Here is a 22445-nt window from a genome sequence, read left to right on the forward strand (position 1 = left end):
GTGATAAGCACGATCATTTGTTCTGTGTCTGGGTGTAATTTATCTATACTATGTATGTATTTAGTAATATACAAGTATATGTATGATGTCCGCTGAGCCGTTACCACCAGAGCTGTGCTGACCGCGGCAAGGTAAATGAATTCTATTGATTCTTTACAAACACATCCTCGCACATCTCTAGTAGAAACACAGCCTTTAGTTGGGGTGTTGAGTTTTATATTCAATTGAGTATATTCAATTAGTGTATTCAATTGAGATTTGTATATTAAAATCTTTTGCACTACTTACCTATGACATATGATTCCTTTTTTTACGTATTTTGAATTCTATGAACTTTTTATTCATTTGACTCAAACAACCGCCCTTCAAACCACTAGACCACCACGATTTATATAAATTACATTAGCAATTAAATTAATCTTGGGTTCACGATCATGGCGGCAAAAACACATCCCATAAGCAATTTGTGTTGTTTTTTACTTATAATAATGACATGCTAACCTAATTGAATGCGGCCAATGTCATTTTGTCAATATGGTGTTTCGTAATTGTTTTTAATATCTGTCAGGAAAATTAACAAATAATATTGGATTAGTAAGTATTTTTTCTTTTGTCAGAAAAAATATATCTGTAAATTATTTGTAGTATAATTTAGACTCTTTAACTTCCAAATTTTTTATTTAATACTAGCTTTGCGCCCGCGTCGATGTCGGTTATATCGCGTTTCCAAGAGAACTCTTCAAAAGTCCGGGAAAAAACTTCATTAACATCAGTTCAGTGGTTTAGACGTGAAAGCGTGACAGACAGAGTTACTTTCGCATTTATAATATTAGTAGGGATCATCACCTGGCTGCTATAAATTACTAGCTGTAGCACGCGATTTCGTCCATTTGGTTGATATCGGATTAGTAGTTTAAGAGTAAATTTCTTTCTGTTTTTGTAATATTTCATTACTACTCTGCTCGTATTAATTAAAGCGTGATGATAATATATATGGGATATCTAAAAAAGGAAGAATTTACAAATTATACGGTGGTTCTGAGATTAGCGCCTTAAAACAAACATACAAACTATATTTTCAGTTTAAGCGTAAGTATAGATTTCAGCGGCTTAATTTATACAATACTTTCAGTCTATCCGGCTACATTTCTTCCACAATTTGATAAGTTTTGAGGGTCAGATTGCATCCAATGCCTCTTCGTCCCAAATGAGATTAAAAATAACATTCAACTTATACTTAAGCCAAGTAAAGTGTTTCATCACTTGCCAATATCGCAATAAAACCTCGTTACTCTTATAAAATTTTAATCTTAAACTTGACAGTTCGATAGTTCAAACGATTAATCGATTACATAAATCGATTTTAAAAATAGGTAAGTTATCGAGTAATCTTAAGCTTTTAAATTATGTAAGTTTCCCTTTCTATAGCATGGAATAGAGCGGTAACGTTTAAGGTCATAGTTCATATCTTAGGACACTGGCTGTATCACTATTTGTCAGTTGTCTGTACGAAGCGGTAGCGCGTCTGTTTAAAAAATAAATCTGTCAACATTTTTAGCGGGAATTTTTGTTGACAGATATTTTTGTTTTTGTTAAACATATTTTTTTTATAAATTTGAGTTATTTGTGAATAATTTATTTTGAAAATTTTAAGTTCAGTTTTCAGTTGTTATTTTGTGATTTTTAAAATGCATCTCCTTTCGGCTGTTTTAATGGTAAGTGTATTGTTTTTATAATACTTTTTTATTTTATGGTTAATACAATTTTCTATGTGTAATAATATGCAACGGTAAATTCGAATACACCCGTTTTGTCTTTATTTATTGCAGATCCACATTACTGTAGTTATTATTTAATAGCACCGACGATTGTAATAATATCTACCTATTAATTAGATATCTGCTATAACTGCGATTTTTAAACACATATTTATTTTTATACTTATAATTTTCATTTTTTTTATCTTTCCTTATTTCAATAATGAGACACAGTCACTAGTCATACATAAATAATGTTTTTTTTTAATAATTTGCCAACATTTTACTTTTTAAATTTAAATACTGAAATGTACATTTTCTTACCATTTAATAGACTCCAAATATTTTTAGGTTATATTTCATGCGTTGACATTTTATATAACACAAAACATTTACATCTTCTGGCTATTGTTGACAATGTTTACACTTACGCAAATCGGTCACGTACTTACGGCGCGACCATTGTCAAATCATTGATCTAGCTAACTCAGTATTTTGTCCGTTAAATACCTATTTTAAATCTAATATATAAAATTCCCGTGTCACGATGTTAGTTACCGTATTCCTGCAAAAGGGCTTTACCGATTTTTACCAAATTTTGTTTGCGTATTCAATAGGTTTGAGAATCGGCTACTATCTATTTTTCATAACCTTAAGTGATAAGGGTTGTCCGCCCTTAATGTTTTGTCTCCACTGTGATCATCGACTGTCAGGCGGTACGTAGTTTGCCGGGACAGCTAGTCAATACATAAATAGTTATCCATAGTAATATTATAAATGTACCCCGTCTGTTTCGCTTTTACGCCAAAACTACTGAACCGATTGTTATGAATTCTAGTACACAGATAGACTAAAACCTGAGAACGGAGGCTACTTTTACTAACAGGAAAAGAGGGTTATATAAATTATCTACGTGTCACGTTGTTTTTCCGCGGTGGAATCCCGCTTTCCCGATTTCAATCAAATTTAAACACCGTGTGTAGCTTGATTCAATTTGAAAGACTTGAGAGACTGGAGGGACTATTATTATGGATGTAATCTGGATATGGATGTAATCTGGATGTATCCAGATTACATCCATAATAATAGTCCCTCCTAGGCTCTTACTAACCACGCGGATTTTTAATTTATCACGCGGATTAATATAGATTTTATAATTTATACAAATTGGTATAGTATTTATTTTGGTTGTCTGTGATTATTAATCTTGAATCTTATTAATCTTATCTTATAATCGAGTTCTTTCGATTTTCAGAAGGCACGTTAAATTGTGGGTCCCGGTTGTAATATACACGTCATCTTTGACAGGTAGGCAGAAGCTAGAAAGTCTGACAACCAGTGTAACTAAGGGATATGGTGTTGTCTGTAACTGGGTTGAGGAGGTCAGATAGACAGTCGCTCCTTGTAAAACACTGGTACTTAGTTCTTAGTTGCATCGGGTTAGACTTGAAGTTGACCCTAACATATTTCTTCACAGGCGATGATGATAATGATTAATGATATCTTTATCCTATCTAAACGGAAAGACAGCGTGCTGCTAGGAAGTTTGTTGCTCTGTTTCTTCTCTCACAGCAAAAGCACTTAGGAAGCGGTGAAGGGTGGGTGAAACTGGGTGCTGTCCAATGTAATCTGACCTTCAAAAAGTGCTACCTAGTAGCCTAATTTGAGTAAATGACTTTTGATTTTCAGTTTGAGCCAGCACTTAGATCCTGGTGAAGTTATTTCCATAATTAATGATGGAGATTCCTCATGATGTTGTAACGTATAAATACATGTTTAACACTTAATTAATACTCTAAGTTAAGTGTTTGAGTTTAATTAATTAGGGATTTGAGTCTCCAAGCATAAAGACAAGTTTCTAGTGTACTGTGTTTGTAGCACCATAGAGTTTAAATGGGTGAACCGATTTCAATGCGGTCTTTTTTTTAAGTAGTTTCGTTATGGGCATCTCGATCTTGTAGATTTGTAATCCTTTTCTGATTTTTCAACCGGTTTTATTGACATCCCTACTAATATTATAAATGCGAAAGTAACTCTGTCTGTCTGTTACGCTTCCACGTCTAAACAACTGAACTGATTTTAATAAAATTTGGTACAGAGATAGAGTTGATCTTGAGAAAGAACATAGGATAGTTTTTATCCCGGACTTTTGAAGAGTTCTCTTGGAAACGCGATATGACCGACCTTGACGCGAGCGAAGCCGGGGGCGAAAAACTAGTCTTGTATAAACAATACCTATTATTACAAAAACAAAGAAATTGGTACATTCATGTTTGAGAGTTCCGTAAAATCTGAACCATATTAGGTACTAAGGCTACGTTGTCTATCCGTTTGACCCTAGTGAATCTCAGATAACAAATAATAAAAATAAAGTTCGACGTTAAGCATACGTATCTACCAGTCAAACCAGTGCCGGCGTTAGGGGGGGGGCGTGATGGGGCGATGTCCCAGGGCGACAAATTCTGGGGGCGCCAAGGTCTGAAGTTGGAGTCTCTTGCCTCCTGGCGCAAACCCTCTACGCTAGAGGTGGAATACTCCCACCGCCAAACGTAACGCTAAGGAAAGATGAAATTCTTAATATCATTTTACTTGGGATCAGCAAAAAACTAACACTTGATATTGCTTCTCTCAAGTGGGCGCCACAATATTTTCGCCCGGGATGTCAGTGGCCCTTACGTCGGCACTGAGTCAAACATTTGATGGGTGAGCAATATTTCTTTGCTAATATGTATTCAGCAGCGGAATAGCCTTCAGCCTATTTGTACGGAATCCTCCGTGTCACGAGTCCGACTCGTAATTAACGGGTTTTTCTTTATAGGTATCACCTGTTATTCGAATTGCGCCACGGATTATTAAGAGGTAGACTTTTTGCAATAATTTATTTATTTTAACTTTTGCTGGCGACCGGACACACCCAATTGTTACAAAAAGTGAATGTTAAAGGTTAAATTTTATAGATAGATTTTAAAATTAGACAAATTAGGCAATAGAAAAGAATCTGTCTCTGTATTAGAGGCCTGCAGTGGGACAGTTATAGGCTGGTGTTATTAACAGCTTCGGTAATGGCGCCCCACCGTGGGGCAGCTCACAAGCGTGGTGATCAATGCTCGTTCTCTGTATGAGAGGCCTGCAGTGGGACAGTTACAGGCTGGTGTTATTAACAGCTTCGGTAATGGCGCCCCACCGTGGGGCAGCTCACAAGCGTGGTGACAACCATGGGCTGGTGTTATTAATAAAATCCGCTTATTATTCATAAATCATTGAGACTCTGATCTCAAATATTTGATGTTTACGTAAGCCATTATTATGTATATTGATTGGCGTTAAAATCATAATGTGTTTGATTGCAATTTGTATAAAATGGTTTTAAGGTTATCCATATTATTACCAGTTAAGAGTTAGTAATAGTTTAAGCAGCTCAGGCCGGTTCGATTTTTTTCTTTACCTGCAAGACCAAGGCAAAAGCCACCCCCAAATCCTTCCACGATTCTCTATCCTGGGCCACAGTGGTAAGCATTGAGATCTTCTCGCCGCCGCTCCCCAGGCCGCCCACGGCGACGCCATCCGCTGTCTCCCATAGTGTGGTGACTTTGGCCCAATGATCACTGTCCATGCGGCTGACGTGACCCGCTGAATTTCATTTCAGCTAATTAAATATGTATAAGATTTTATATTTGGATTTTAAGTTCACAACCACTCGCACGAAGCCACGGAAACATAACATCGGTTTAAAATCCATCCTATGTGTTAATCCAAGTTATAAACTATCTGTCTACCAAATTTCGTCCAAATCTGTTCAGTAATTTTTGCGTTAAAGTTTAACAAACACCCGTCCATACTTACAAACTTTCGCGTTTATAATATTAGTAATATTCATTGTTTACGCTTAAAAAAGCTGTGTGAAACCTAAAACTTTTATTTTTCTATGACTACTTCTACACAGGTTAAATATCATAGAAATCTAGACAAACTTGATATTATTACGCTAAATATATTGGAGGTCAGGGGGCAACGAATCAGGAATAATAATTAGTTTCCAAGTGTTGCCAAACACTAAAATATCTTAGTTATCGATTTTACATTGAAAACTGGCAGAATACATCGTTGGTTCTTGTAAAAAAACTGGGAAAATGCGAGTCAGGGAATATACTGAGGGTTCCGTAAAAGCTATAGAAATAGATACCTAATTTGCAAAATGGAATTGGACTCCCGTAACATTTATAACTGTACCAATCGTTGCAGAATCTCCATTTTTCCGAATTTTTTTTCTAACACATTTCTTGTTTGTTTGTTTGTCGTTCCGGTTGGATTTTTTTTGCAACTCAATTTTGAGGCACTTCCCGATAAGATAGCAGGCTGAAACTTTCAGGGCAGCTTCAAACCCGATGTCAATGCAATTTACAACTATAACAACGGCTGGGCCGATTTTGATAAAATTTTAATGCAGTTAGGTACATTTAAAAACGTATATTTTTGTTTTTTTTTGTAAACCTATTATGTTGTTTATCTATACTCCTTCTCAATTTACATCTTTATTCATTTTTATTATTTTTTCTCTTGTTTTTCAGCAAAATAATGGATTTTGCCACATTCTCTGACTCTAACGGCGTAAACTTGGAGTTTTAATTTTCTCATAACTTCAAAAAAAATTACGTACATTTTAATAACACGTTTTAAATGATCTTGAGTGACAAAAAGTGTCTTTATAAATGTTCTGTTTCTCTGTTCGTCGCACGGAATCCAAATAATAGCCTCAATTATTTTTACAAATTAGAAAATTATGCGAAGGATGTTGAATTCAAAATTAAATATAAGTAATAATTCATAACTACATCATGTCTTGCGGTTTTACCCGTGTAATACCTACACATTTTTATGTAGTTATCGGGTAAAATTAAAAAGAGTGGACTATGTCTGTAATAAAGTCCACTTACCTTACCAATATTAAAAACGCAAAAAAATGTATCGATGTATGAATATTTGTTTCTCTTTCACGCAATAACCACTGAACGGATTGAGACGAAACTTGGTACACAGATAGTTTATAACCGGGATTAACATATAGGATAGTTTTTATCCCGACTTTATGTTCCCGTGGGATCATTTTCTATTTGTAACGTTCGGGCCCGCGAAAACAGCTTGTTTTGTCATAAAATATTAAGTAGTTTTTGTATTAAAATGTACGAAACATCTATTCAGGTTGACGACCTCCGTGGTCGAGTGGCGTACGCACCGGTTTCAAGGTGTCGCCAGCTCTGAGGTCCCGGGTTCGATCCCCGGTCGGGTCAATGTAAAAAGTCACATTTCTACATTGTCTCGGGTCTGGGTGTTTGTGGTACCTTCATTGTATCTGAATTCCATAACACAAGTACTTTAGCAACTTACTTTGGGTTCAGAACAATGTATGTGATGTTGTCCGCATTTATTTATTTATTCATCACTGCAGAGACATACATAGTTAACACGACCAATTTTAACTGCACTATAGCCACATGGTTGATGTCATTCATGCAGGGTAGGAATCGAACCCACGACCTCTGATATAGCAGTCAGGGTTACTAGCCACTAGACTAACAAGCTAGTCAAATACCTATTTCTTATATTATCTATACTAATATATAAAGCTGAAGAGTTTGTTTGTTTGATTATTTGTTTGAACGCGCTAATCTCAGGAACTACTGGTTCAAATTGAAAAATTCTTTTTGTATTGAATAGAGCATTCATCGAGGAAGGTTTCAGGCTATATACCATGCTGCGACTAATAGGAGCAAAGATCCAATGGAAAATGTGGAAAAAACAGGGAAAATTCTAACCACGTGGACGAAGTCGCGGGCAACAGCTAGTTTAATTTATAAAGTATTATTTAGTGGTTTCTTAGGTTTACGCGAATGTTAGACATTGAAATGAAACTACTTTTACGGATTTTATCACGGGCAGACATGACCATGATACCTGCAAAGGTTTCGAAACGTCGGGAACTAAAATCTAAAATTAAACCGCGATAAAATCCGTAAAAGTAGTTTCATTTCAAAGTATTATTTATCAAAACTTTTTTATTTTTGTTGAAAGCAGACGACGTTTATTAATTGCAACAACATTTTAACATTAGAAATAAAAAAGTTCTTTAAGTATATATTTTAGAAGTTTTATAGTGTTTCACTTATTCTAGAAGTTATTTAAAGTTTTTGTTTGAATTATAATTTTTATCTTAGATTTAATCTCTTCTAATATATAAAATTCCCGTGTCACGATGTTAGTTGCCGTACTCCTCCGAAACGGCTTAACCGATTTTTACCAAATTTTATATGCGTATACAGTAGGTCTGAGAATAGAACAACATCTATTTTACATATCCCTAAGTGTTAAGGGTTGCACACACTAAAAAAATATTTTTTTTTAACGATTTTTTTTTGTTTTTGTTTTTTATAATGTGGCATTAAAAATACATACAACCAGAAAAAAAAATATTCGGCAAAACAACGTTTGCTGGGTCAGCTAGTTTTACTATAAATCTCACGTTACATTGTGAGTGCCGATTGTTATTCATACATCTTTGACAGTCGTTACAAGTAGTCAGAATCTAGATAGTCTGACAACCAGTCTAAGGGGTATCGTGTTGCCCAGGTAACTGTGTAACCGGGTTGAGGAGGTCAGATAGGCAGTCGCTCCTTGTAAAACACTGGTACTTAGCTGCATCCGGTTAGACTGGAAGCCGACACCAACATAGTTGGGAAAAGGCTAGGCCGATGATGATGATATTTGTGAGTTTATGACGTTGTGTCTCATTATCTATTGAACTCATTTTGGAAATTCTTTTAACAATAGAAAGCCACGTTATTTGTGATGTTTCACAGACCATATTAACCTAAAAAATATTCCCTAAAGTTGTGGGTAGGGTCAGCAAGACACTTAAAAATTTCGCCATGTTTTTATAGTCAATTTGCATAGATTATTCCTTTTTTATCTGTGCTAATATTTTTATTGTCTTTGCCTTGAGAAAGAATACGATATTTATATAAATTAAATATGTATTATCTTATGAATTTTAATTGTATTTCGTAATCGGGTTTGGTATAAGTAGATAAGTATCTATTATATTATTAAAACATATTTTTTCTGTTCATTTTTCTATTGTTATGCAAAATATGTAAATAATTTAATTAAACGATTAGAAATCGTCACAAAATCCGGTAATTTTGTCTAGTTTCTCGCAAAGAGGAATTCTATCGAAAAGTTTAAATACTCAAATGTATTGAACTGACAAGTCAAAGTTACGTCACTTGTCGAAAAGGATATATTATATTATAATAAAATATAATATATCCTGGGACAACTCACACACGGTTATCTGATCCCAAGCTAAACAGAGCTTGTGTTATGGTAACCAGACAACTGATAAACTTAGTTATATATTTCTAAATACATACATAGTATAGATAAATTACACCAAGACACCAGAAAAAATGGTTATGCTCATCACACAACAGTTGTCCTGGGCGGGAATCGAACCCACGACCTCCGGTATAGCAGTCAGGATCGCTAACCACTAGACGAACAGGCCCGTCAAATTTGAAGTTTTCTACTCTATTATAATGTTACATGCAAATCCATGGTTACATGATATACATAAGATTGTCAATGCGCCATGTTTAATGCAGGGCACAATGGTGTTTTAGACACTTTTGTGTACGACTTCGAAGAAGGTTCAACTTTCAAATAAGGGCTTTGTGTTACTATCCCAATAATTTTAAACATATTATCATTTACTAGAAAACAATCTTTTGCCAGCACAAAAAACATACGTCTTTCCCATCTAGAATGAGCATTTTTGTAATCCACGAATGCTTGTTCAGAGTCTGGGTGTCATTTATTTATATATTTATTTATTAAACAGTTGACATTAACATTTAATTTGTGCATGTGACTTGAATGTTTCACGAACCCAGTGCCGGCGTTAGGGGGGTGCGAGAGGGGGCGTTGGCCCAGGGCGACAAATTCTGGAGGGCGCCAAGGTCTGAAGTTGGAGTCTCTTGCCTCTCTTGACGCAAACCCTCAGAACTGTGCTCTGCGCTAGAGGTGGAATACTTCCACCGCCAAACGTAACGCTAAAGGAAAGATGAAATTCTTAATATAATTTCACTAGGGATCAGCAAAAAACTAACGCTTGATATTGCTTCCCTCAAGTGGGCGCCACAATATTTTCGCCCGGGCTGTCAGTGGCCCTTACGCCGGCACTGGTGAAACCCCCGCGACACCATTTATAGAAACTTCCTTATAAATACAGACAAATCAATTTACTTGATCGTTTTAAGTAAGCAGAATAAACTTTGTGTACAAAACACTCAAGTAAAACATTTAATTTTCCAAATAAGTTGGCAATCAATTTGTACAGTTAGAAACAGAAGTTCTATCCTTCAATAAGCTTTAAAAAACAACTTAATGCGGATAAATTCAATGTGTCACTGTTTTATTTTATTCTTCTTATCGTATGGTTGATGTACAACCTGGTCTCAGAGTTTAAACCGCCCGTAGACCTCTGACGTGACGCAACACACCCTTGCTTGAACAATAGGGATAATGACTGGGGATAAAAAGTAAGAATCGACTTAGTCCCTCAGTTAGATTCTTCTTCTTCTAATATATAAAATTCCCGTGTCACGATGTTAGTTACCGTACTCCTCTGAAACGGTTCGAGCGATTTTTATGAAATTTTGTATACATATTGGGTAGGCCTGAGAATAGAACAACATCTATTTCTCTTACCCCTAAGTGTTAAGGGTTGCTCACACTAAAAAAAATATATATTTTTCGGACGAAATTTTTTATTTTATTTTTTTATAATGTGGCATTAAAAAATACATACAACTAGAAATAATTTATTAGGCAAAACAACGTTTGCTGGGTCATCTAGTAATTAATTAATATTAGACACATATTTTTGCCTTCATCTGAACAACTTAAACGGATAAAGATTAACACATATTAAATAAATAAACGACTGATATATTTCAGTGGTATTTCATTTGGTAACCTTTATTGTTGTTTAACATTTGTTTTTAGTGGCGTTTTATTTTTAACTGAGTTTCTAGACGAAGAGGCACGTCAAGATTGTTAACCTTTATTTAAATAACTAAAAAAAATGAAGTAGATTACAGTTAAAACATACAAAACACCAATTCCTATATGTCACTGAGAAACATTAGCGTATAATAAATTTATTTGTGTTAACCCACTTTTGTCACCGACAGTACTTAAGTGGCACTTTACTCAATAATCGTTAAGTTATAGAAATAAGTGATTCTTGCAAAATAATCATATTTTACGGAATTAGACAAAAACTTGATTATAAACTTAGGTTGTGTGCACACCTGATGAATTGTGCTAAGTTTTAAATAAATACTTTTTGTTTTCTCACATCATTGGCATCAATTTTAGTTTATTACACAATATTACTAGTTGTCCCAGCAAATGTTGTTTTGCCATGGAGCTGGAAACCCCCTTATAAGAATGAAGAAAAAAATATTTTTATGGGTATTAAATAATAGATGTTGTCCCATTCTCAGGCCCTATAGTCCAATACGCACACAAAATTATACTGTAAGAAATGGGTCGTGCCGTATCGGAGGATTTTCAATTTAGTACAACGTGACACGAGAATTTAAAAAAGATATAACAAAATACCTCCAGAGATTAGAGACGCCCCCTTCCAGAAATTTAAAAAGAAATTGATACTTTTACTACTTGAAAAATGTTATTATTCGATCGACGACTTCCTAGCCGATCCTACATTTTAATGTAATTTATGTTATAGTTAAGTTTTTTAATTATAGTAAGTTAGAAGTAAGTTTTTTATACTAAGTTTGTTTTTTGATTTATAAGTTAGGAATTTTATTTACTTAAAATTAAATTCTATAAAATAGCTGTGTGTTACACACAAATAATGTAAATATTTGCATGCCTAATTTAAGGTAGATTGTAGCTGAACGTAAACTTATCTTGTATACCATTTTCCATGTACCTACTTTCTCAGCAAATAAATGATTTATTATTATTTATTATTATATTTTCTTTTCTTTTTTTTTATAAAAAACGACTCCCTCAGTAAGAAATTTAATCCTTGTGTCGCGGGGGTTTTTACAAACATACAAATCACAAGCACAAGACACCCAGACTCAGAACAACCATTCGTGGATCACACAAATGCTTGTCCTACGGGGATCGAACTGACACGTCGCGCAGTTGGTTTGGCGTGGTGACCTCAACCACTCGGCTATCCGTGCTGTCTTATCTTATGAATAGTTTCGAACTTTTATTTGTATTAAGTAAATAGAATAGGTTAATCTTATTTCTCATAATACAAGCTTTGCTTAGTTTGACACTAGATGGCGTTGTGTGTAAGTTTAACTAAAGAAAAAGTTGAAGTTATTTTTCTATAACTGTTTTTTTCTACATGAGTGGATTTTTCGTTTGATTAAATAAAATTTGTTATATTATCTACGTTACTACATACCCTTACACTAAGTGCACTACGTAAGTAACTTGACCTCGAAACTCAGATAGTCTAAAATCTAAATGATGACTGACTTTCATAAGTGCTTCTCGCGTAGTTAGGAATCGCAATCGTTATTAAATGATGTAACGGTTTAGTCACGCGGCGGGATCGGGAAACTAGTCGGGCATCCCTGTTAAAAACGCGTAAGTAATCCGTTAAGTACATCATTTAATAATGAATCAGTCTCACGATAGTTCATCATTGGCCTAGCCTTGTTATTCCTACATCTTTGACAGTCGTTACAGATAGTCAGAAGCTGAAAAAAGTCTGCTAACCAAGGGGTATCGTGTTGCCCAGGTAACTGGGTTGAGGAGGTCAGATAGGCAGTCGCTCCTTGTAAAACACTGGTACTTAGCTGAAACCGGTTAGACTGGAGCCGACCCCAACATAGTTGGGAAAAGGCTAGGATGATGATGATTTTAGACTATTTGAATGGAACTGTTAATTTCGCGAATCTGAATCGCAAGTGCACGAAACTTTAATATTCTATCTATGAAGCAATTGTTAAGGTTTTGTAAAACTTAACTTTGATTACAATTCGTTAAATAATTATAAACTAAGGTCATCTAAACCACGGAAGATAGGTGACCTTAGCCAATCATAATACTGAAATATTTGAAGACTCAAAATTCAATGAGATCAGAACTATACTATAATGATGCATGATGATTAATCATTTTAATTTTATAACGTCTTTGGTTAATTAAGTATTTATTAATAAGTAAAATGAGATTGCCAACGGCCGTAGTGGTTAGTGGCCCTGACTGTTATGCCGGGTGGTCGGTTCAATTCCCACCCAAGGCAAATGGTTGTGTGATGAGTTTGATTATGTTTTCTATGCCTGGGTGAAATTTATCTCTATCAGGTGTGTATTTATAAATATATAAGTATGTTTATCAGTTGTCTAGTACTCATAATACAAGCTTTGTTTAGTTTAAAATCTAGATGGCGATGTGTAAAATATTATAAATATCTCTCTTTAAGATAAGGCTTAATTCTAAAACTGGTGCACAGTAATGCTTGCCCTGCGCGGGGATCGAACCCGCGACACGTTACGTGGGTTTGGTTTACAATTCCACTCTGGTATCCGTGGAAGTACCTAGGCAAGACAGTTTCGACGTTAAAATTTCTATTCGTTTATGGGCTATAAAATTTTGCTTCTAATTACATGAATATTATTTCAGAAACAAGTTTGTTTTATAGATTATCTTGTTATTTAATCACGATGTTATTTAATTTCATTGGTTTACTGTTTTTACCTATTATATTATATTACTAGCTGTTGCCCGCGACTTCGTCCACGTGGTTAGAAGATATAAGTTATGATTTATACCTGCCCTATTTCTTACACATTTTCCATTGTATCTTCGCTCCTATTAGTCGCAGCGTGATGATATATATCCTATAACCTTCCTCGATGAACGGTCTATTCAACACAAAAATATTTTTTCAATTTGGACCAGTAGTTCCTATGATTAGCGCGTTCAAACAAACAAAGAAACTCTTCAGCTTTATATATTAGTATAGATTATACTAGCTGTTGACGCGACTTCATTCGCGCGGCCATGAAGATATAAGTCAGGTTTTTATCAATCGGATCATTAGATTTAGAGTCCACGCATCTTCATATCTTCTTCCCACGTTTTTTTGTACACTCACTTTCTTGTTTGTTTGTCGTTCCGGTTGGATTTTTGCAAAACAATTTTGAGGCACTTCCCGATAAGCTAGCAGGCTGAAATTTTCAGGGTAGCTTCAAACCCGATGATAATTCAATTTACGACAATAAAAGCGGCTGGACCGATTTTGATACAATTTGAATGGAGACACAGTGAAAAACGTGTGTTTTTGATTTTTTAAATGTATTTTTTTTTTGTAATATTTTTCATTACTGCTCTGCCCCTATATTTAAAACATAGCGTGATACGATACAACTACGTTTGCTGGTTCAGCTAGTAGGTAGATATTATTAAATGATGCATCGGTTACCCCCACGTATTTATCGGGATTGCCCAAGTAGTTTCGTACCCGACCGAAATCGTATAATTTTAATGAAAAACAATCTCGCTTGCCAACAACGTTCGCTGCAAATTTCAATAAAGAATACATGAATTTTACACTTCAAATTACGTTCACAACCGCCATTTTAAAAGTTGACAGATGAAACGTCAGCTATCCCGCCAAAATGTCACGTTTGGATACGCTGACAAAACAATGGTACATATATAATTACATTGTTTTGAATCGTGAATGGCAACTGTTGCCCTTTTTGATGAAAACGATAAATTATTTTGAGTTATCTATTGCTTGTTAGCTATTTCAACGTCAAATGTCAAATATTTTGTATGTTTAACATCCATCTTGGAATTTGTTTGGAGTTTGACAAAGATTGTAGTCTCTGAAAGGTAGGTACTTAGATAGAAAGATAAACCAGTTTGATTTTAAATATTTAACTCAACTATTCAAAGCAGTATTCGGATTTTGTGTAATTGCCTATAACTCTATTTTTTATAATAACTATCGTGAGACCGATTCATTATTAAATGATGTAACCGTACGACTCGCGATCCCGCCGCGTCTGCTCATGATTAAGGACTCCGGTTGGATCCGAAACTAGTCGGGCTACCCCGATAAATATGCCTATAACTCTCTTGTATTTAAAATTGTAAAAATAGTTTATTGGACTTTTCATAGAAATGACGTCCACGGGGATCGAACCTGCGACACGTCGCGCATAGTGGGTTTTATAACACCGGAACACAAAGGTCAAAAGAAACATGGGTGGGTTTTAGTCAGTAGAGGTCTGACACTCCCTTCCGCTCAACCCAAAGCGAGAGGTGTCATTTGATAATTTCCCATCCGAAACAAAAACATCTATATAAGAAAACTATATTTAAAATGAGGAAATAAGTACTATGTAAAAATATATATATATACAAAAAATATTTAAATCTAAGTATATCGTAAATTAATTCATTAAAATATGTAAATCAATCATAACTCTTTCATAAAACGTTTTATTTTTAATTAATTGTTACTGTTTTAATGACCAATCTGACAGTTTTTGTGTTGACTAATTGGCAACAGATTATAAAATAATAAATTATCTCAATACGGATAAATCAAATTGGAGTTGGTATCATCATTCCCCTGCCCTTATCCCAATTATTTTATTTGGGGTCGGCGCAACATGTCCTCTTCTTCCATACCTTCCTATCGGCCGTCATCTCACAAGAAACACTCTTTACAGCCATATCGTCTTTCACACAATCCATCCATCGTTTCTTTGGACAGAATAAATTGGAGTTGGTATGAAATGTCAAAATAAATTATTTTTTACCAACAATTGCCAGTTGCTACGCCCGGCCCGTTACAAATTGAAAATCATCCCACGGGAACATAAAATCTAGATAAAAACTGTTCTATGTGCTAATCTAGATTCTTTAAATGTAAAAAAGTTCTGCCCTGGCCCTAGCCAAAGCAGTTAGACATAGCTCACATACCTATCGAACTCCAAGTCGCAAAAAAACTATTAGACATAGCTCAAATACCTACCTAACTCCAACGCATAACAATTGGTGTTGGAAATCGATCTCACGACCTCCGGTATAGCAATCAGGGCCACTACAACTACACCATAGGTCCTGTTAATAAAATTAATAAAGTATAACAATAATATAATGACTTCCAAAAATGAACTGCCTACGTTCACAATCCCACAGCAAAAGTTTGTTTCAAAATGGTTTAGTCATAGTAATAAATCTAAATAACGGTTTAGTAATTTAGCCTAATATGGTAACAAACATATGCAATGTTTAAAAGCTTTATTAGTAAATATTTTAAATTCCCTGTTTCACACTTTACGGCCGCTGAGTCATAAAAACTAATGTCTTATGTAAATTTAAATTATTTTGTTATAAAATCATTATCTGTTGGGATTTGTTAAATAGTCGTAGATGATCTTATAACATCAAAGAAAACGGTCAAGTTCGAGTCGGCCTCAGCCACAAAGGGTTCCGTGCCTATCTATTTTTATTAATGGTTATGGCAGCAAGATAACACTAATATTACTATCATCACTATTTTAACTCATGATTAATTAATCCATACTAATGTTATAAATGCGAAAATAATTCTGTTTGTCTCGCTTTTACGCCAAAAGTACTGAACCGAATGTAATGAATTTTTGTAAACATACTATAAGTATGTTTATCAGTTTGTACTTTTTAAATAAATACATATTATAATAGATTTCAATTACACCTAGTCACAGAGCAAATGATCGTGCTCATCACATTAACATTTTTGTCCTGGGTGGGAATCGAACCCACTACCTCCGGTATAGTCAGGGCCACTTACCACTAGACCAACAGACCAGTCAAATGAAATTAATCCTACTAACATGATAAACGTGAAAGTTTGTATGTATGTATGTTTGTTCCTCTTTCACGCGAAAACCACTGAACGGATTTAGACGAAACTTGGGTACACAGATAGTTTATAACCAGGATTAACACATAGGATTTCATGTCCCCGTGGGATCATATTCGATTTAACTGCTAGTCTTACATAAAAACATACAACGAAACCAAAAAGAACTATAAGGTCTTCACATACAACATCTATAATGTATATTAATGTACATTACATCCCGAGATGTATAGTGTAATAATGTTAATGTGTCACACACACAACAGGCAATTTCATGTATCTTTTCTATATTTTTGAACATCCTTTTCGAAGAGAAATATACGGAAATGAATTGAGATGTATTAAGATGTATCGAAATATCCTACTACTATTACAAAGGCGAAAGTTTGTAAGTATGGATGTATGGATGTTTGTTACTCTTTCACGTAAAAACTACTGAATGGATTTGAATGAAACTTTACCACAATATAGCTTATACATCAGAATAACACATAGGCTACAATTTTTGAGGTTTCTAATGTGAGGTCGTAAAAAAACACATTTTTTGCGCTTACATTGCAAACGCTGACTGAATCCTACAAGATAGATAGAAGGCAGATAGATAGATAGAAGGCAGGTATAAATTATAACTTATATCTTCTAACCACGCGGACGAAGTCGCGGACAACAGCTAGTAAATGTATGTTTTCGTATCGCTCTGTACTTTAAGATTCGAAGATGTAAAAATATACATTATAGATGTCGTGTGTGGTCTCCAGACGATTTCTATGGAAAGATGTAATTAGATGTATCGTGCTGTAATATACATCTTTACAATATAGCTGCTGTGTGTGAAGCACTTTATCTATACTTCTATACTCTATACTAATATATAAAGCTGAAGAGTTCGTTTGTTTGTTTGTTTGAATGCGCTAATCTCAGAAACTACTGGTCCAAATTGAAAATTTCTTTTTGTGTTGAATAGACCATTAATCGAGGAAGGCTTTAGGCTATAAACCATCACGCTGCGACTAATAGGGGCGAAGATACAATGGAAAATGTGAAAAAAAAACAGGACGGGTATAAATCATAACTTATATCTTCTTCTACCCACGGGAACGAAGTCGCGGGCAACAGCTAGTTTATAATATAATAAGCGTAAATATCGGCGTTTTACTATGTACTACAAACGAATTTAAATTTTAAATTTTCCTGATTATCATAAATACAACGAAAAATCTTTTTTACGCAATTTGACTCAGTTTAGCATTGACCATGGGAATTATCATGGAATGAAGGAGTGGTTGCATGAATCATATGCGAGGTTGTGGGTTCGAAGCGTGGTGATCAATGCTCGTTCTCTGTATGAGAGGCCTGCAGTGGGACAGTTACAGGCTGGTGTTATTAACAGCTTCGGTAATGGCGCCCCACTGTGGGGCAACTCACAAGCGTGGTGATCAATGCTCGCCTGCAGTGGGACAGTTACCGGCTGGTGTTATTAACAGCTTCGGTAATGGCGCCCCACCGTGGGGCAGTTCACAATCGTGATTTAATTTGCTCGTAAACCTATTTACACATATTTTTTAACGTTAATTAATTCATTCGCCCACCGTATATTAGCTTTATCATAACTGTTTGCACATCAATGTATGTGTGAATGTTGTGTCAACTATTTTATTGACAAATGCCTATAATCACGTCTTAAAGTAATAATATAACAGTGTTGAAAAGAGATATCTCTACGCTGTGTATAGCGCTGTCCTGCTTTCACAACCATGATTATATTATATTAACACGTGATGGTAGACCTTCTTTTACATACTCATAAGTCGATTTTAAGCTTAATATTTAATAACGGTAGAAGGTAAGTAGTTGTTGCCCGCGACTCCGTCTGCGTGGACTTCACGCGTTCGGTGGTCCCCGTTTCCATGGGAATACATCCCTTTAGTGATCCTATAGCTTTTAAATTTTCCTCGGGAACTATTCCGAAAATGGGGATAAAAGGTAGCCTATGTTCTGTTCCATGTCAATGGCTATATGCTTGCCTAATTTCATCCAAATCCGTTCAGCCGTTTTTGCGTGATTGAGTAACAAACATCCACACTTTCACATTTACAATATTACTAAGGATTGTAGTCATCTCATTGCAGTCTTCATTCCTGAAGGTTTTGACATGCCTTGACATTCCTGTTAAGGATTTAATTAGGACTACATATTATTTGATGTATGTAAAATATCCATTTTGCTTTTTTTTTCGCCTTTGCCTTGTAAATGCATCAACAGTGTAAACCCCAGTAGAATTTACCTTTTTTCCATTGTTGGATTATTATTATTATTTTTTTTTTATCATTTTACCATTTTACGCTGTTCTTGCATAAACATAATATTTGTAAAAATTATATTGTACACATTTACTTTTAAAAAGAGTAACTTATGGACTTTCTTGCCGGTTCTTCTCCATAAGAGTGACACTTTGGAACCGCGCAACTAGAGCCATCACCTTAACGTTTTGAAAGTGCCTGGAAAACGGCCTACTTGAAATAAAAACTTTTGATTTTTATTTTGATTTTGAGTCACTGATTGATCAAAGTACCGTGCCAAAGTAATAATATTTGACAAAAATGATTTAATGAATGAAGGGATACAGGGAAATAAATTCACGGGTGACGTCACTTACCAGTACGCTTTCTACTAGCAAGTGATGTCACTAGCCCCCACTACCATACATTTCATCATTTGTTCTTTTAATTTTACTTACTTTTTTATGATGTGATACAATGAAAAATAAGTATTCAATATTTTTGGGTAACCTGCGTGACAGTCTACTCAAAAAAAATCTATTAATTGTGCTATATACAAACCTGATTTGGCTTAAAGTATTATTAAAAATCCATGTTGACTTCAGCTGTCAAAATGACAAACAACCTAAATTATTTAGTTACAAATCAATGTTACTATTACAAAATTTAATTCGCTTTAAAGAATTACATAAGTAAACATTTCTTATATTGACAAAATTAATTGGCAAGTCCATTTATATACTTACGATAATTCAATGGAGAGGTGTTAATAAATTTACTTTTATGTAACTGTCAAGAATGACAGTATTTTGAAAGGTCCTTTCTTGTATTTTTTTCGTAACTACGGACTTTATTTAAATCTATACTAATATATAAAGCTGAAGAGTTTGATTGTTGGTTCGTTTGTTTGAACACGCTAATCTCAGGAACTAGGTTTTTGTATTGAATAGACCATTCATCGAGGAAGGTTTTAGGCTATATACTATCACGCTGCGACTAATAGGAGCTAATATACAATGGAAAATGTGGAAAAAACAGGGCAGGTATAAATCATAACTTTATCTTCCATCCATCCGGACGAAGTCGCGGGCAACAGCTAGTAGGTCGATAAAGGTCACCGCTGCAAAGCCATATGGCGAGACGTGTCGCGGTTTCGATCCCCGCAGTAGAAAAATAAAGAATAGAATAGAATATATTTTTTTTTTGATATTAATGCAGGTACATAGCTATTTCATAATTTATTCCTTATATCGCGGGGGGCTACACAAACAATCAAGTCACATGCACTAAGACACCCAGACTCAGGACAAGCATTCGTGGATCACATAAACGCTTGTAATACGGAGATCAAACTAACACGTCGCGCAGTAGGTTTAGCGTGGTGACCTCAATCACTCGGCTATCCATGCAATTATTGTAAATAGCAGAACTGGGCCTTCCTTGGGGTGGTGAGCTTAATGAAATGAAATAATTTATTCTGCAAATAGGATAGACGTCATCACTTAAACATGACGTTTTGTAGCTAGCTGGAGCTGAAGTTTCCTAGCTGGGTACAGTGGCTACCCTGAAAAGAAACGACTCACTCGACTATTCATATCGGCTATCCTATATTATAATGACTCGGCTATACCATTCAAATAATAAGATAGTATAAGTTATAATAATTTAGATTAAATTGCTTTTCTTCCACAGATGTTGGCGGCACTTTCCTTGTCTTCAAGCCAGAATGATGATGAGATCATTAGACAAGACTTCGACGGACCACACGAGGATGGCTCTTACAAATGGGCATTACAAACCGGTAAAGAATAACCATAATTCTTAATTTTACACGTTCCTCCTAGGATTCCATGGGTAAAGTTAGGCCTGCGGGTGGCGAGGAGGGCATCCTGTCACTCAATCAGCTAACAGGCCAAGAAGGAGACAGGCGCGTCGTCCTGTGCACCCGTTTTTATGAGAAATTAGAGATGGGCTAATTACACCCATAATCCAAACCAAATCCACGCATAAAAAATGAATGATCTTTATATTTGTTTTAGGTGGCGGAATATTTCATGAGCAGAAAGGAGGTCTGCAGCCGAGTAGCTCCGGGGAGCCGAGCCTGTTCGTCCAGGGGCAGTATCAGTACACAGCGCCTGATGGACAGGTATAGTTACACGGATCTTGAGCGCTGACCTTGACCTGCGCAGAAGTGATGTTTTGTGTCCCTTTTGCGGTATGAAGTGAGGATATATGAAAAGATTGATTGCAGGCATTGTGGGTCACTTAGTCCAGGGCCCCAATTCCGCTATTTACAATGATGATTGCATGGATAGCCGAGTGGTTGAGGTCACCACATCGAAGTCAGCGCGACGTGTTAGTTCGATCCCCGTAGGACAAGCGTTTGTGTGATCCACGAATGCTTGTCCTGAGTCTGGGTCTTTGTGCATGTTGACTTGACTTGAATGTTTAAGAAACAGCCCGCGAATCTTTTATTTAGTTATTAATCTGTTTAAATTATAACACTTATTTACTTTTACATTAAGCCCCACAAAAATATTTGCACAGTTTGCCTGTGTAACAAAGTATTATAAATCTAAAACTATATTGAAATCACTCAAATAACGTTATTGTTTCTTCATCCTCAGGTGATAAACGTTCTCTACACAGCTGGAGAGAACGGGTTCGAGGCCCGGGGCGCTCACATCCCCACCCCTCCCCCTATTCCTATTGCCATACAGCGCGCACTCGACTACCTCGCTACGAAACCACCGACAACTGTTTAAAGTGACAAAAATACACAAGTGACATTTCTCCATTCCAGAATGACACTTTGGGAGTGACAAGTATTTTAATTCCAGAAAGACACTTTGTTTAATGTCGGTTCAAATAACAAATGATACGGATAGCCGAGTGGTTGACGACAACACGCCAAACACATTGACCATGATGGTTGCTGGTTTGATCCCGTAAGACAGGCATTTGTGTGATCCACGAATGCTTGTCCTGAGTCTGGGTCCCTTACTGCGGGAGTCATTGTTTTATAGAAAAGAGGAAAATTACTGACTTTTAAGATTTTAATATTCATCATCATCAGCCTTGAATCCCACTGCTGGGCATAGGCCTCTCTTTGTGTGTGCATTGGCTTTGAACTGTCATTTCCATAAATTCAAGTGTTTTCTTTTTTAAACGATTGTTGTAATGTCGAAATGTCACTTGGTGAAGGAGAAAAAGAGAACATATCGTTATAGTATAAGTGTTTCTAGTTTATATTCATGAATTAACTTTGGCCAGTTTTAATTTGTAAATATATAATAATTAGTTAAGTAATAAGAACTAAGGAATTTGGATTTTTTAAGACGTTAATATAATTATTTTCATTTTTTTATATTTTATAACATAGAATTAAAGATTTTACATGTTAATATCCAAGTTGTAAATAGAATAGAC

At 35.3% G+C, this 22445-nt stretch overlaps 1 protein-coding gene across 2 annotated transcripts; it reads left to right on the forward strand.

Moving 5' to 3' along the window:
* LOC113492283 (endocuticle structural glycoprotein ABD-4-like) lies at window positions 1-22032 on the forward strand. Of its 2 annotated transcripts, none has more exons than XM_026869724.1 (4): window positions 1-131; window positions 20709-20817; window positions 21056-21162; window positions 21644-22032. In XM_026869724.1, exons 2-4 carry the CDS (start codon window positions 20709-20711, stop codon window positions 21779-21781), a joined length of 354 nt encoding a protein of 117 aa, XP_026725525.1. In that variant the 5' UTR covers window positions 1-131; the 3' UTR covers window positions 21782-22032. The 2 variants fall into 2 exon arrangements, with proteins under 2 accessions (XP_026725525.1, XP_026725524.1); XM_026869723.1 differs by lacking the exon at window positions 1-131 and adding an exon at window positions 1653-1715.
* Window positions 22033-22445: the final 413 nt, after the last annotated feature.

Source organism: Trichoplusia ni, chromosome 3 (assembly GCF_003590095.1).
Source record: "Trichoplusia ni isolate ovarian cell line Hi5 chromosome 3, tn1, whole genome shotgun sequence".
Classification (NCBI taxonomy): Eukaryota; Metazoa; Arthropoda; class Insecta; order Lepidoptera; family Noctuidae; genus Trichoplusia; species Trichoplusia ni.